The following is a 14,942-nucleotide window of genomic DNA, read 5'->3' on the forward strand; positions in this document are numbered from 1 at the left end:
TGGCTGTGCAGCACCTGCCCCAGTCCCAAACCAACTCCCACTCCCTCCCCACCCCTGCTGCAGCCACCAGAAGCCTGTGGCTAGGCTGCCTTGCAGCCCTACCACTGCCCTGCTAGCCCCTTCTTCCACCACCTATGCTGATGGTGTCTTTAGTTATCATGACCATTGCCCTTGCCTTTTGTTGCTCTTATTTTTGTTAGCTGTCCTGTTGGAGCTTTTTGCATCATGTCAAAAGCAAAACAGACATTGAGGAGCTCTGTCTTTGCACCTTTAGCTAATAACTCATGCTGGCTATTAAGCAATGGCCCCATGGCTTCTTTGGTCTTTTGTTCCTGTCCAACTTATTTAGGAAGAGCCTAGAAATCCTTGTTGTTCTTGAGATCCCTCATCAGATGAAAACCATTATCTGTGCTTACCTAATTTTATCCTGCCAGGTTCTTTCTTTTTCTTGAGTTTGTATGGGGTCTGAACTGTTTAGGATTACAGATTCTGTGGTTATGTCTCACACCAACAACTCCATTTTGAATATAAGGTTATCTTCTGTCTCCATACTTAGCTAACCATGGAAAACAGGAGAAATTTTGGTACCTTGTACAGGGCTACCAAACAATGATTTCCCTTTTAACTTCTATTAGAAGTCTAAAAGAGGTGGCTACTGCTGAGAATAAATTATTTTTTTAAAGTTTGAACCTTGAGTTTGGGAGGAAGAAAGGAAGGAAAGTGAGGGGTTGGACCTAAACAGCAGATCACAGAGAAGGGGAATTCAGAGGAACTTGTTGCAGGAACAGCTGTAGGAAAAGTAGAAAAATGCCTATGACAAGATGCCATGATTTGGAGAATGGGCCATGTGCGACAGGGAAGATCATGGACTCCTTAAAGGAATCCAACCAAAGCCCAAGCAGCACTTGTGAGGAAACTGAAACAAAGCTATTTATAAACTGTCTTTTTTACTGCTCATGCTACCAAATGTTAAGACTGTGTTCATTTGCTTAAATGAACACATGTTCTCTGAAGAGTTGGACTGTAAACTCAGACAGACTGTACAACCAGAACCCTGTAAAAAAGGTGTGCTTAAGCTTTTGGGGAGCCAAAAGGTGTGCTTAAGCTTTTTTGGGAGTTTCTATGCAGGATTTCAGAGATGGTAAAGAGAGACAACACTGCAGCCTACTCAGAGCAAATCAAACTTAATAGCACATGGCCCAGTGATAGGCTGCATATAAAACAACTTGGCATATCTCCAGCTCTGCGGAGTGACAACCACCCATAGACGATAACAGATACTAATTTAGCTTTCTTTAATGAGAAGTGACGCAGCCTCTTAGAAAGTTGCATGTACAATCCACCTTCTAAACATCTGGGGAACTTACTAAGTTTTCTAAATATTTTATTCACATGTATGTCAAGTACAGAATATACACTGTAAATGCAAATGACAAAGTGTATAGAAATCAGGCAGTAGCTTTTTTCTGAGAAAACGTATATGTGAAAGCATTTCATACAGTGCTTAAGGATATAAAAAACAAACTGCCAACATTAAGCAAACTGTAAAAACTGATTTCTGATACCTAGTTTGCTGTTTATTTTACCAATACAATTCAGTATTATTAGTCTATAAAGAAAGCTTACAAATAAAATCTTAAAAGAAGCATTCAAAACTTATACTAAATACCTAAAAAGGCTCTTATGGAACATCTAAATATTCATCTAAATAACAGTAAAAGCTTTTGTATTAAACCAAAAGCTGGTGAAGAAAAGGAGAAAAAACAAAAATGAATCACAAGTTGAAGATGTATTTTTCCCTTAACATTATGCCTAAATAAACCAGTATGTCACACATTTTATTATTATTATTACTTAGACCCATAATCCTGCACCTCTTATACATGCAAATAATCTGAATGCAATGAGACTACTTACACACACAAATGCATGTGGAATCAGAGTCTTAATCAGGGAATTAGTTATCCAACTATGTAACAGGGGTCTGAGTGCAGGCACAGGGGTCTGACTATAGGGAGCTCAATACAGTTTCACGTTACACAGTGCAGAAACCAGTTAAATACAACCATAAATGATGGGATAAAATTTTTCCACTTAAATAAATATAATCAAAATAAATGCTTTCACAGACAGAATATGCAGGGACTTTCCATTTACTTTTAAAAAGCAAATACTATTGAATATTTTATATTATAAACATCATGGAACAAAACAAAAAGCTGCAATAAATGGATTAAAATATACTTGATGATTAAAAATATATACTCTTGTATTTCTCTTCTATTACAAATACTTTTATTTCCATAGACAATTTATATAAAAGCTATATAACCCAAGTAACTGTAAAAATACACAGTTATAATTAAGCTTATCACTGCATATACAGAATAAAATCTGCTAATCTTCCTTTTGCCAAAAGATTGTGCAAGAAATATGATTCACCTTCAAGGGACACCAGCAGTTTAAAAATCACATTAGTCTGAAAACAACTTACTTACTTTGAAACAAACACCCCCTAAAGATTATTACAACTGAAAGAAATTAGAGATTACTCCCATTTATTTACTCCAAGGATGACCCTTTATGGACCATCAGTTTCCCATTGTCCTTTTGGTGTTTTTACGTGGTAACATGGGATAGAAAAGTTTTTAAAAGGAATGGTAAAATATCACTGTAAAACTAGACAGGAGTCAGACAATTGTAAGTGACCAGCTTGATAAAGATTTGTAAATGTGTGCGCAAATATATGTAAATATGCAAGAGTACAACCAAATGCCAACTCTCTTCAGTGAAAAATTAATGTCACACTTACAGAATATATCCTCAGAAAATTCTGCTTCATGAGAGTAATTACACAGCTGTGCCATCTGGAGTTAAAATACCCAAGTGGGTGTTTTCTAACTAATGTTTAGATTTCCTAACTGTTGTTTTCTATTTGAGCAAATGCATCCAAATTCTCTTTACCTCCCCTAAATAACTCCAGGTTAGATTTTGCCTTCAGAAGGTTTCTTTTTTTATTTTATAAACTTCAGGCATTTAATTTCTGTTGTAAAAACTCTTACTTGAAAATATTTAGAAATCCTGTTTTTGATAGATACAGACACATTCATTTCTTGGTCTTTAGGATTTTAGTTTGTGTTATTTATAAAGTCTACAGGGGTGGAATTTCAAAGTTTCACAAGATATCTCAAAGCATTTGACAAATTCATAAACCACCAACTACTGGAAACCTACAAACAAGGATACTTGGGGATTAAAAAGGGAGAGAAAGCAGCATGGTAGCAGGGAAAGGGAGCACTAAATTGCACACCTCACCCAACTCCAACAGAGTCTCCAGTAGTTCGAGGAGTTTGCATGGTGGGGGAGAAGAGACAAAGGGGCTATTTCATGGGGTTGGGTGAAGAAGAAGGGAAAAATCCCACCAAGGTTGAGGTAACATAAGACTGAACCAGAGCATAGGAGAAGTGGCAGAAGATGCTTTTTATCCCCTCTACACTTACGAAACATTTCAGTCTTTTTTTTCCATGCCTGAGCAGGGGTCTCTGACCAACATTAACAAATAAGAAAACCCAAAGAAACTAAACAAAAACCCCAAGACAAAACCATGGAGGAGCAAGCAGGGGCCAAGACGATTTCTCTCACTTTCACACCCAAGGAAATAGCATTTGGATTAAAATAATGCAGCAAATTAATATGGATTTATATATTACAGTTCCTGAACCCTGGTGTATAAGCCTAGGGTGCTCTATGGAGCAGATTTTCTTTTTCAGCATTCAAGAAGCATCAGTTGCTTGTTGGGAGTCCCACAGAGGACCGTCAGAGGTTTGACCAACTACACAGAAATAAAAGCAAAAAAAAAAAAAAGAACAACTTTCTTTAAGCAGTGTGGCTTGCTAGAAAAGGAAGAGGTGTGGAGATTAGTTAATGTGTTATTTAGTGACAAAGTAACCATTAACTTTTTCCTAGTGTAGACTCAGGTTAATACATTTTATATTTATTTATGTGGGAGAAAATGACACTTAAAGCCAGGTTCTGTTCTACTTACTAGGTGTGTAAGTGGACTTAAGTGCCTAAGTGAGATTCTGTTACACTTTGCTCTGGTTCCTGAAAAAGTTAATAAAAAAGGTGGGTTGGTCCTCCTCCTCTTTGCTGCTTTTTTGTGATTCACTTTTAGAATAAGCTGCTGGTGTGTTACAAAAGCAGATACAGTAATGTATTTTCCGAGACTTAAACAGAGAATCACACTTAGGTACCTAAATTCATTTGGACACCCAATAGGTGGAATAGGATCTGGCCCCTAAAAGTCAATCCTCAAGGGAGCCTATCAGCTATATTAAGGTCAAGGGTATTCATTTGAATCTATCTCAGGAAAATGGTTTAACTCAGGGCTGTCCAACCCATGGCCTGCAAGGGGTTAACTCTCAGCCTACAGGCTCCTGCTCAGCTACCACTTCCCCCATCCCTTCTGCTATTGTGTGTATACACACACACGTGCGCACACACACGCACACACAATGGTAGCAGTTCCTGCAATGGCAGAAGCCGTGTCCTGCCTACCCGCCCTGACTCCTTGCAGCCCAGTGGATGTGTGGGCTGGCGTGTGTGCAGGGCTGCAGGTTGTCATGCACCGGTGTTACCCTACACCATAACACAGCCCCATGGAGGAACTGCCTGTCCTAAAGCAGCTGCTGGAAGTGGCAGTGCAGTAGCACTTCCCCCTGCATAAATGGCACTTGGGGCAGGGTGGGGCAGGGCAGGGTAGGGAGCTTGGAGCCAGGAAACCTCTGTACATAGGCAGGCAACAGAGGGTACTGGTCCAGCTGCAGCTTGGGTGCTATCAGGCAAAGCTGTAGTGGTGTGGAGGGACTGTGGCACATGGGTCCCAGCCACTCAGGAGCTGGGCAGCCCTGATTTAGCTACCATAGATTAGCTAATTTTGACCTAACCTCAACTTTGTTACCTGAACAAATCCCACTTGACTAAATGCTGCAGCTGGCCATTAGATTCCCTCTATCTACTACCTATACATTATGCTTATTTAGCCCCTGTCATTCAACAAGTAGATTCACATGGCATAGTATATGGCCATGAAATAAAAAGCCCCCTGACCAACTGCTGCTTCTTAACTCTGACCTATAGAGCCATGGTAGAGTCTCCTGCTTTCCAGGATGCACATCCTTAGACACAGAGATGGTTACCAGAAATCTGCTATATCAGTCTGAAGTCCTGAGTCTTCTGTGGCAAGGCTGGTAGTGCTTGGAGGACTGGCAATTTTCACCATGAAACACAATGTTTCCATAGATGAAAACAGTAAATTGAAATGGAAGTGAAATCTTATTTACCACATACAGGTACTTTTGGGATCTTTGAGCAACCTGATATAAACGATCAGCTGCTACAATATATTAACAGATTATTTAGAAGAAAATGTGAAAAAAAATTAATTTTAATGTCAAATATTGACAACCATCATCATCTATTACAAACTGGGAAAAGAGCAGCATAGGTGCCACAGGTAGCATGTTTTCAGAACACCAAGAGCAGCAGGATTATTATTGGCAAATTCAGACAGCTGACATAACTGACTACAAAAAGAAGATGCATATGCCTGAGTTGTCATACACCTGAGTTGTCTGCCACCCCACTCACACACACAATACAAAAAATAATTTGTAACTTATTCCTTATGTGAGAAACATAAATCAGTAACAGATGAACTAATTAGTTTTCAGAACTAAGAGTAATTGAATTACAGTTGTCCTTGAACAATTCCATTCATACTCACATACAAGCTCACAATATTCTTTACATGTGAAGCAAAAAACAGCAAATGAGTGTTTAATAATATGGAACTATTTGTAATTCTCTTATTTACCAACAAATATATTAAACCATTAGACTTGCAAATAATAGATTTATGGCATGTTTATACCACAGGGCATTTTTTTAATGCCAATCAGCAGTGGCTCAGAGGAAGCATATCAGACTTAAATGGTGTTTACAAATTTTCACACCTTAAATATGTTATTCATCATCAGGAAGCATTAACAGGCAGACACTATATTTTAAATCGCTTCATAACAGTATACCAGAAAACTACATTGTGACATTATCCAATCACTGTCATTTCAGTGAGGATCTCACTGATTTCCAGCTGCTTAGTCTAGTATCACAGTCTAATTAGTTCCATTTTGTTCTGCAGTATCCTTAAATTCAAATATCTAGCCCAGCCCTTGGTCTGGTCTGGGCTAAATCCCAATGAATGTAAAGCATTTTGCATTATTACTTTCCATCAAGAAACCCAGGCACTTAATATTACTAATCTCATTTTTACTCTTTACTGTTTTAACACCTTGCTGAAGTCAACAGCAAACCTCCCAGTGACCTCAACAGAGTATTTTTATACCACATCTCAGATCCACTCAAGTCTGTTTCTCTCTAGCTGAATTCAGGAACTTTCAAGACAAAGTGCATATTTAAAGGAGGCATTCAGATACAGATGATAAACTTGAGTGATATTTAGAGTCAACATAGGGTAAGCTCTCTACAAGAGGCCAGATAAAGGCACAATACTTGCAAGTACTGTAACCAATGCAGCGTTTAAATAATATTGACTAAATAACCATTATAATTTTTAAATTAAATTGATGAACACTCTTATAATATTCTTTCATAAAAAAGAAGGTAAGCTTGTGCATTCAGTACTCTTGATTCTGGAACCATTTGGACATGGACATCACTAACATACACCCATTGTCCTGTGGATGTTCCTACAGCTTCTTTTAAACCTGAAATATAAAGCAAAAAAAGGGCAATGTTCACTGCCTTATATCTTTAGCATCCAACAACTCAATTGGTGCCTCCCAATGGGAAGTGGCAGAATACCTTTAAACTCAGCAATTAGTCAGGAGTTAAATGTATATTCATGTATATCACATTTATATTGAATAGGCTTAAGTGGTACCAAGTTTTTGTTTTGTTTTTACCTTGTAACCACTTAAATATATCTTGGAATGCCTTAGTCCAAAGCCAAAAGGCTCATGATTTACCCTACAGTTCACTGAGCTGGGCCCCAGCAGAGTCAACAGCTTTTCAAGCCAAGGTGGCCCTGTGTGTACCCCATAAAGGATCCATATGTTAATTAGCCCCCAGAATCATAACTGGAATTGGGTATTCTCATTACTAGTCCTGGACTCCTCCAAAAATTTAGATGCAGAAGAGGTGCCGGGCAATATGTTCTGGCTCCACCTCACGGAGGGCAGGGCCACACTAAACATATGAGATAGGCTGAGAGAGGGCAGGTGACAGGGATTCTGGGTGAACTGTTTGGGACCCCATTTGGTAATGTTTGCCAGACAATTAACACTGGTGAAGAAACAGGAATAATTGGAAATGGGCAAAAAAGGCACAACTCAGCTGTGGGAGTGAAGAGGAAGTTGAAATGTATTCAAGTGACTCACCACAACTTTGAAAAGGAGCTGGTGATAAGGGGGTGTAACAATGCTCGTCAGTAAAAGGGGTGTAAGCAGGGAGCAGAGCAGCCTGCAGGTGGCTGTATTCTCAATCAGGTGTCACATGGCCAGCAGGAGACCACCTGACTAGGAAGTGGGCCTAGCTGCTGGATATAAGAGCAGTAGGGCCAGCAGTTTGGTGGAGGGAGCATCACTTGGCTAGAGCTGCTGCTCACAGAACATTTTTGAGGTACAGGGCAGGAACTATGGGGATGGTGGAGGTTCCTAGTGCTGGGGCATGACCTAAAACCACATTCTGCTGAGGCTGGATGGCGTGGTGGGGCTACCAGTGGTGGGGCAGTCCTTAGGAAATGCCATACCTGTGCCTCCCCAGTGAAAGGCGAGTATGGGGCACCAGAAAGCCTCAGCCCCCATCACTTTGTGGGCTACCCCATGCAGGAGAAAGGGTAGGGGAGCACACCTTGAAGATAAAAGCACAGGGCCCAGGCTCATGAAGTGAGGCCTGAGGCGAGGTCCAGGCTGAAGAAAGGCACCTGCAGCAGCGCACAGGTCCACAGTAAGGCCTGAGGCCCCAAATGGGGGGTAAGATGTTATGTGTGGGACAAGCCCCAGTGTGAGGGCACAGGATAGAGAGCCCAGTGCATGGCTATAGGATGATAGGCTGGGAGAGGCCAAGTGATGGTCCAGCTAATGGACCAGGGTGTTGATAGATATGGACACCAGCTGCGAGACATGGGACACAGTATATGGGGAGGTTTGGAGCTGTGTATAAAACCTTGGCGTCAGGGCAATTAAATGGGCAGCCTATCACCTGGGAACATCATAATGATCCATCTAAGCCATGGCAGGCAAGACAGGAGGGGAGTTAGCCCTAGACAAGTGGGTGGGCTAATGACTAGATCGGCCCTGGGAGCCCCATTTGTTACACGGGGGCCAAAAATGGTCACTAGCATGTATGCTATTCAGATGGGCTGCACTAACCTATCCTTTGTATATTTGTATATCTCCTCAGTATATTTGTTCAATATTGCCCATAGATTTTATAGCCATTTTATAGCTCAATGTAGGCTGTATTTAATCAGCTTCATAGTCTGTTTCCATTACTGAGCATATGCTGCTTTTGGCAGTAGTTTAATGACAGACACTGTATTTAATGAGGTTCCATTGTATGTGAATGTAAGACAAAGAGCTGTTTTCCTTTTGCTGACTAGGGAAAAACCCTCATATTTGAGTAAATACAGAGTGTGCGCGCGCGCGTGTGTATAGTGATTGGATGAAAAAATGTAGTAAATGATTAATTCTGTTTGCTCAAAGAGGGAAAAAGTTTTCTCGTACATACCTAGACCATTTTTATTGATAGAAATATGCTCCAGTAATTTCTTGGAGGGTGAGCGGACTTTCACATATGCTGCGTAGTGACCACCTCGCATTGAACCACTGTGTTCTACGATTCCATAAAGACTATATAGAACTCTTGCTCCATCTGTCACATTCTTATTTACAAAACCACAAAAAATACAAATAAAGGAGTTATTTCACATAGTGGGTTATTATAACGTACATCAATAATCTTCCTATGTAACATTTAAGGAACAGGTCATTATAAACCACAGCTTTTTGCCCTGCTAAATTAATTTAAGAAACAAAGGTTTGGCTTAATAATTAAATCATTTTTTTTAACAGCACTGCTGTCTAATGTACCTCTGCAGATGCACTGACTCAATGATGCCAATTTACAGTAGTTTAGGATCTCATCCTAGGATATGTCTGAAAACATTAAATCAACAGCTTCTCCGAGAGAGAAAAATAGGGTTTTATTTGTATCCATAACAACTACAAACATAGATCTACAATAAATTAGTTTGTAAAATAACTAAAAAGCTATAAAATGTACTTCTAATAGACCGTACCTTGCAGGAAACAGAACAAAATGGTGCTAGGTCTAAAACCAGTGGAAAATCCACGTGCCTATTTACTTTCCGCAGACTCAAACCAGCCTTCAAGAGAGAATAAAAAGATCATAAACAGACATATTTTACCATGGTTGTCTTTTATACGTAAGCATATTGCTATTATAGCTCCCCCTACTCCTTTTGAAACTGCTTCAAGTGTATATTTTTCCATACCCTTAAATAACGTGAAAAGCCAAAACTGAATACAAGATTTGTAATAAATGCAAATATAAGCATTCACTTAGTTTCAGCATAGTACATATTACACACAAAAATAGTGCAGAAATGTTTGAGAAGTAGAGTGGCTCACAAGTTAGGCAATACCACATCTGCAGTTGACCATGCAACGTTTATTCTGTCCCTTTGTGTATTCATCTTGTGAAGTAAAAGAAACGATGCTGTGAAAAACAGATGCGACTAAATATTATCATAGACTATCATATTGCATGGACATAGAAGGCCATATTTAAGGTGCAGGGCAGCCATAAATTCGGCATGTCTCAACTTTTGAGTGTTGGACTTTGTAACCAAAGCAATCTGGTAAAAAATGTTAATGCAATTTCTCTTTATTTGATTTTACAGAGAATAAAAGGTAAGATTCTGTTACACAGAATTGTTCTAACTCCCTGTCACCCGCCATGAAAAAGCACAGGCCCAAACCTTTAGAATATTCATGTTAAATTATTATTTTGGCATCCTGCCAATTTTTCGTTGCATAATCCAAGTCTCATGAAGGAAATAGCAGTTTTCAGCAGTTCGCATCTCATCACCACAGACACGGAATTTCCGTGACAAAAGACACTATTTTCATTCCCTTTCTCCCTGCCAAATTTTAAAGGCCAACTGCAAACACTGGAGGTGCTAGAACAGGGGTCAGCAATGTTTTTCGGCAGAGTGTCAAAAACACCTGCAACCTTGACTTGTAAGATGTTGGTGTGCCAGGGTGGATGTGGGAGGAGCTGCAAGGGGCCCGATTTTTGTTGTGGCCGCCTAGCGCCAGCCCCAGCTCCGCTGTCCACCCTCAGGCATGTATTACAAGCAAAATGTTTTCATATGCCACGGTCTGGCACCTGTGCTGGAGGTTGCATACTCTTGTGTTAAAGCCTTGAAAAAAGGGAAATTCATATACTAGAGCTCATATATTGGAAAGTGTAAAGACATCTAAATAAAGCAGTAGCTACCAGCTCCTATATAGTATGCATACAGAGATGCACTGGAACTCAAGTTCCAGAGACACAAACAATGTAGCTGAGGAATATACTCCACAGCAAAATGCATGCTACAGAATAACATGATAAATGCATAAAAATTTACGCTTACAATTCATACTGAACTTATACTTACTGGTATGACATGCTGACTGAACTGATTTAGACCACTGATTTCAATAATGAACTAAATTAAAAAGTAGAAAACCTTTTATTTATTTTTCTAAAGAAAAGTGAATTTGTAAATTCACTGGTAAAAATTAATAACACCTTTTGTTAACCAGGAGTATATGTTATCTCCATACACATTTAAGTATGTTTAAATTTAACATCGATTTATTCAGGCTGTATCAGAGTGTTTCAGGCTGTATTGGAAGGAAACTGAAATGGAATTAAAATGAATAAAAAGTAGCATTTTGAAGAACTTTTCTATTAGTTAAATAAAACTACTTCGAAAGTAAGGGATCTAAAAGAAAAAAATAAGAACTAAACATGCTTTGCATTTAAAACTGCATTATTAAATAAAATATTACTGCCTCTAGTAACTGAGCTGAACTTATTTCTGGTCATCATGTCCTTCAAGATTTTAAAACTAGTAGATATAGTCCTCTTATACCTTGTTTTTTATGCATAACTTGGAAGACATAGACTTTCCTAGTTTTTCTGTTCCAACTTGGTTTCTCATTTTAAAAACACTCCCCATTAAGTTGTAGTTGAATGAACTGGAATGAAAAAAATATTTTCCATGCAGAAGAGGCTGCTGCTATCAAAAGCTGTTTAGCACCACAGAAAACTCTGGTTCCAGAGATTTCCACCAGTTCAGTGATCTGACTTTGCTGCCACAATTTTAAAAAAATCTACACTTGCTTGAAAAGTTACTTCTTGTTTAAATTATTAATACATCTAGGCTTCAACATGAACTATCAGTTTCAAATTTATGCAAGATTTTTTTAAAAAGAAAAATAATAAAAGATAAAAATTCAAATAAAAAAAAATCTTTAAGTTTCAATTTCTGTCCACTCCGATCACAACATTTTTAAGTACAGATGCAACCTATTGTACTGTCCCCACTGCTTCTTAATTATCAGTGTGTAACAGCTATTTGAAAAAAATGGTTTCTTTTAAAGACACTAGTACAATTTTAAGTATTCTAATACAGAGGAATGTAGATGAAAAATACATCAGTCTGACAGAGAGGTAAATCTGTTTGGTTCAAGAGAGGAAAAATAGCTATTTTTTAACATACTAAGCAAATTTTGTTCTATATGTTGTACTGGAAGACAATTTTTCTCTAGCAAAAGTAGTTAACATTAGACACTTCTGCTAGGCTGCTTTAAGCTGAGAAAAAGGCTGGTAAGAGTAGGGTTTGGTATCTAGGCATTTCTGCATTTATTTTCACATTTTAAATTCCTTGAAATCATGGCTGGCCAGCCTGCTTCAGATTCTGATGTGGAAGCAAGCAACTCAGGGCTACTTGCTCTTAGGAATTTCTCAGGCCCAGCCAGTTGGTATCTGGGGACACTAGCCCCTTGTGCCAGCTGGACTGCTGCAGCGGCCCTGCTCTGAAGTGGACCCTGCACCTTCTATCTATTGCAGCAGGCAGCAAGGGCTGCTGTCTGGCTGTGACCTGTTGCCACCTGTGACAGCATCCACCCTCTTGGACCAGAAGCCCCATGTCCGCACGCCTGCCAGTTCCGGACTGTAACTGCATGGCCACCTGGGCTGTGGCATGGACACTGTAGCAGAGCTGCCTGCACCTTTGGGCTAGCTGTCAGGGGCCCATGGTTGTACAGTTGGCCTTTGTGTGGCACTGCTGTCATGTGTGCCCCTGCCCTGCCATCTGAACAGCTATTGCCTGGAAGATGTTCTCAGTGTGGTGGCCTGCTTTGAACTGTCAAAGCATGACCTCCTGGCCCCAAATGGCCAGGAGGTCAGCCACCTTGTTTGCCTTCCAGCTGGGTCCCAGGTGCCAGCCCTGAGCAGGCTCCTCTGCCTGGGTCCTGCCGCTAGCCCCACTACCGGTGTTCCCTATTTATCTCTGCTAAAAAATCCCAAATTCACTCTTTAAAATACCCCAAAATCCATGTTATTCCACAATTAAAACAAAAGACTGTGTGTGTGTGTGTGTGTGTGTGTGCGCGCGCGTGTGTGCGCGCGCACACGCACACATGCATGGGGAGAAAGAGAGAGAGATCAGTTGGGAAGTGTTTTATTGATATATTTACAACTTTAAAATAATTTGGAAGCCTACCAGGCCCCTATCATCATCATCAAATAAATTTTAAATATCTAAATTTTCATGTTTGCTTTTGGTTTTCTTATCATAGAAAAAATACAGCTTCCCCGACCCCTTCGCTAACCAGGATGTGGGGACAGCTGCCCCTGCAGCCACAGGTCCTTCCAGCAGGTCTCATCAAGTTTAGCAGCTGGGCACACCCGGTGTGTGATGGGGGGATGTGGGGCTTGCAGCAGTGCAGTGGGAAGGAGTGTGGGTGGGTGTGGTGGGTATGTGGGTTGTCTGGGTAGATGTGGGGTTTGTGAGAGGAGTTGAGGGGGTGGGGGTGTGGTGGACCCCTGCACCGCACAGTTCCTGGTGCTGGCAGCACTGCCTCACTCGTGATCTGTGCATGGAGAATGGGCCTGGCTCAACCTGACCCAGTCACTCCCCAACCCGCCCCCCCACACACACACACCACACATCCCCCTGACACACCCACCCACACACCCAAAAACCCTGCCAGAAACTACACAGCTCCCCCATCCCTAGTCCTTGCTTACCTGGGACAGCGCCTAGGGCCAGATCACACCACAGCCTTGCCCCACTCCTGTTTGCCCCATATGCTAGAAGATCCATAGAGATGCTCTGGCCAGATGCCAGAGCGTCTCTGGAGGACCCAGGCTCTGCCTGCCTCAGAGCATCCTGCAGAACCATGTCCTACGTTGCTTTTTTCCCCATGTGTTATTTTTTGATACCTGGAAATCCAGGTAGCAAATTTAGAGCCTGCGCTGCAAGTATGCAGCACAGGGAACATTATTTTGTTCTTAGGGTGCCTCTTCTGGCATCTGAAACTGGTTTGAGACACCTGAACAGGCACATACACTGTCATCTGGACATGCCCAAGGAGACAGGAACAGGAAAAAGAATTAGCTAGGAGCAACCACCTCTCCTCCCCCCAACAGAATATTATTATGGGAGTTGATGTTCATATCTACAGGATCATACTGAGGCCTGGTAAGTGTCTTCTGTGATCACAAAGCATTAGCAGGTTAACATAGTGGTTGTTGCCACTGTGACTCCTTCAAGAAACCATCTTAAAAATAGTCCTAACATACCTCTGTGAGACAGTTACCTCTGTGAATCTCACTTAGGTAGAGGCTGTATGTTATGAAATGTTCTTTTGATTTGAAAAGTTTAAAGTCTTGGACTTTTACCTGGTGGAATCTTTTCAGATGGAGAACAAGAACGGCAGGAACTGCAGAAATTAGCAGTTGTTTCCGGGCATTAGTGTACACGCCTTCCATTTTCTTTTCTGTAAAGAGATTGCATACAAATTATAAAACAATAATTTATAAAGAACAAAACAATAATAGAGAATAATACAATCATTTAGTAAAGTATTCCAAAAAAGAGGAATTTAGGTTGCAATGTTTTTCCTCAGGAAGGCATTCCAATTTATTTTACTGCTTACATCCAGCAAAAAAAAAATTTTTGAGCAGAATTTCTGTTCTGTGTATTTATGAATATAATACCATGAAATACACTTTAAAAAAAAGTCTAAGCAGAACTTTGTAGTGCGAGTCAGAGCAGGAGTGGAAGGAAGAACACTCCTTAGCTTATCTTATTTTTAATACCCAACTCTAGCAGCTCTTGGCTACCACCATGATCTTTAGAATAAGCAACATCATTAACGTCTATTATACAGACCAACAACAATTGCATATTTACATAGTTTCTACGGCTGTGAGGTAGGCAGCTCTGTCTTGCTTTGTTTCTCAATAAGCATTTTATAGAAAGTGGGACAGCTTTGGCAGCAGGCACTGAAGGACACCCTTAGAATACCCTATAACCTAGTAGTATCGTAAATTTTCTGGAAGGTGGGGGAAATGGGTTCAAATCCTCTGAACAATGAGGGAAATGAACTGAGGACGTTAAGTTCTTGTGTGACTTCAACCTGATACACAAATGAGAAAAATGGGGAATACATCATAAGCAACTCCTATGACCTCAGCTGACTTCCTGCCCTTTGGGCAGGGGGCTGGACTCGATGATCTCCCGAGGTCCCTTCCAGCCCTAATGTCTATGAAATCTA

General features: G+C 40.4%; 1 protein-coding gene across 6 annotated transcripts in view; it reads right to left on the reverse strand.

The window, feature by feature from the left end:
* Positions 1–1,367: 1,367 nt before the first annotated feature.
* The window catches only part of USP45 (ubiquitin specific peptidase 45), a 113,942-nt gene continuing 100,367 nt past the window's right edge, over positions 1,368–14,942 (reverse strand). For all 6 annotated transcript variants that reach the window (XM_019537794.1, XM_019537796.1, XM_019537795.1 and 3 more), the window contains 4 exons: positions 14,065–14,162; positions 9,383–9,469; positions 8,812–8,965; positions 1,368–6,788 (listed from right to left, as the gene is read on the reverse strand). In XM_019537794.1, coding sequence (XP_019393339.1) covers positions 6,658–6,788; positions 8,812–8,965; positions 9,383–9,469; positions 14,065–14,162 — 470 coding nt within the window. In that variant the 3' untranslated portion in view covers positions 1,368–6,657. The remainder of the gene's footprint in view (positions 6,789–8,811; positions 8,966–9,382; positions 9,470–14,064; positions 14,163–14,942) is intronic.

The sequence above is a fragment of the Crocodylus porosus genome, unplaced genomic scaffold (assembly GCF_001723895.1).
Source record: "Crocodylus porosus isolate Cpor-Errol unplaced genomic scaffold, CroPor_comp1, whole genome shotgun sequence".
In the NCBI taxonomy this organism is placed as follows: domain Eukaryota; kingdom Metazoa; phylum Chordata; order Crocodylia; family Crocodylidae; genus Crocodylus; species Crocodylus porosus.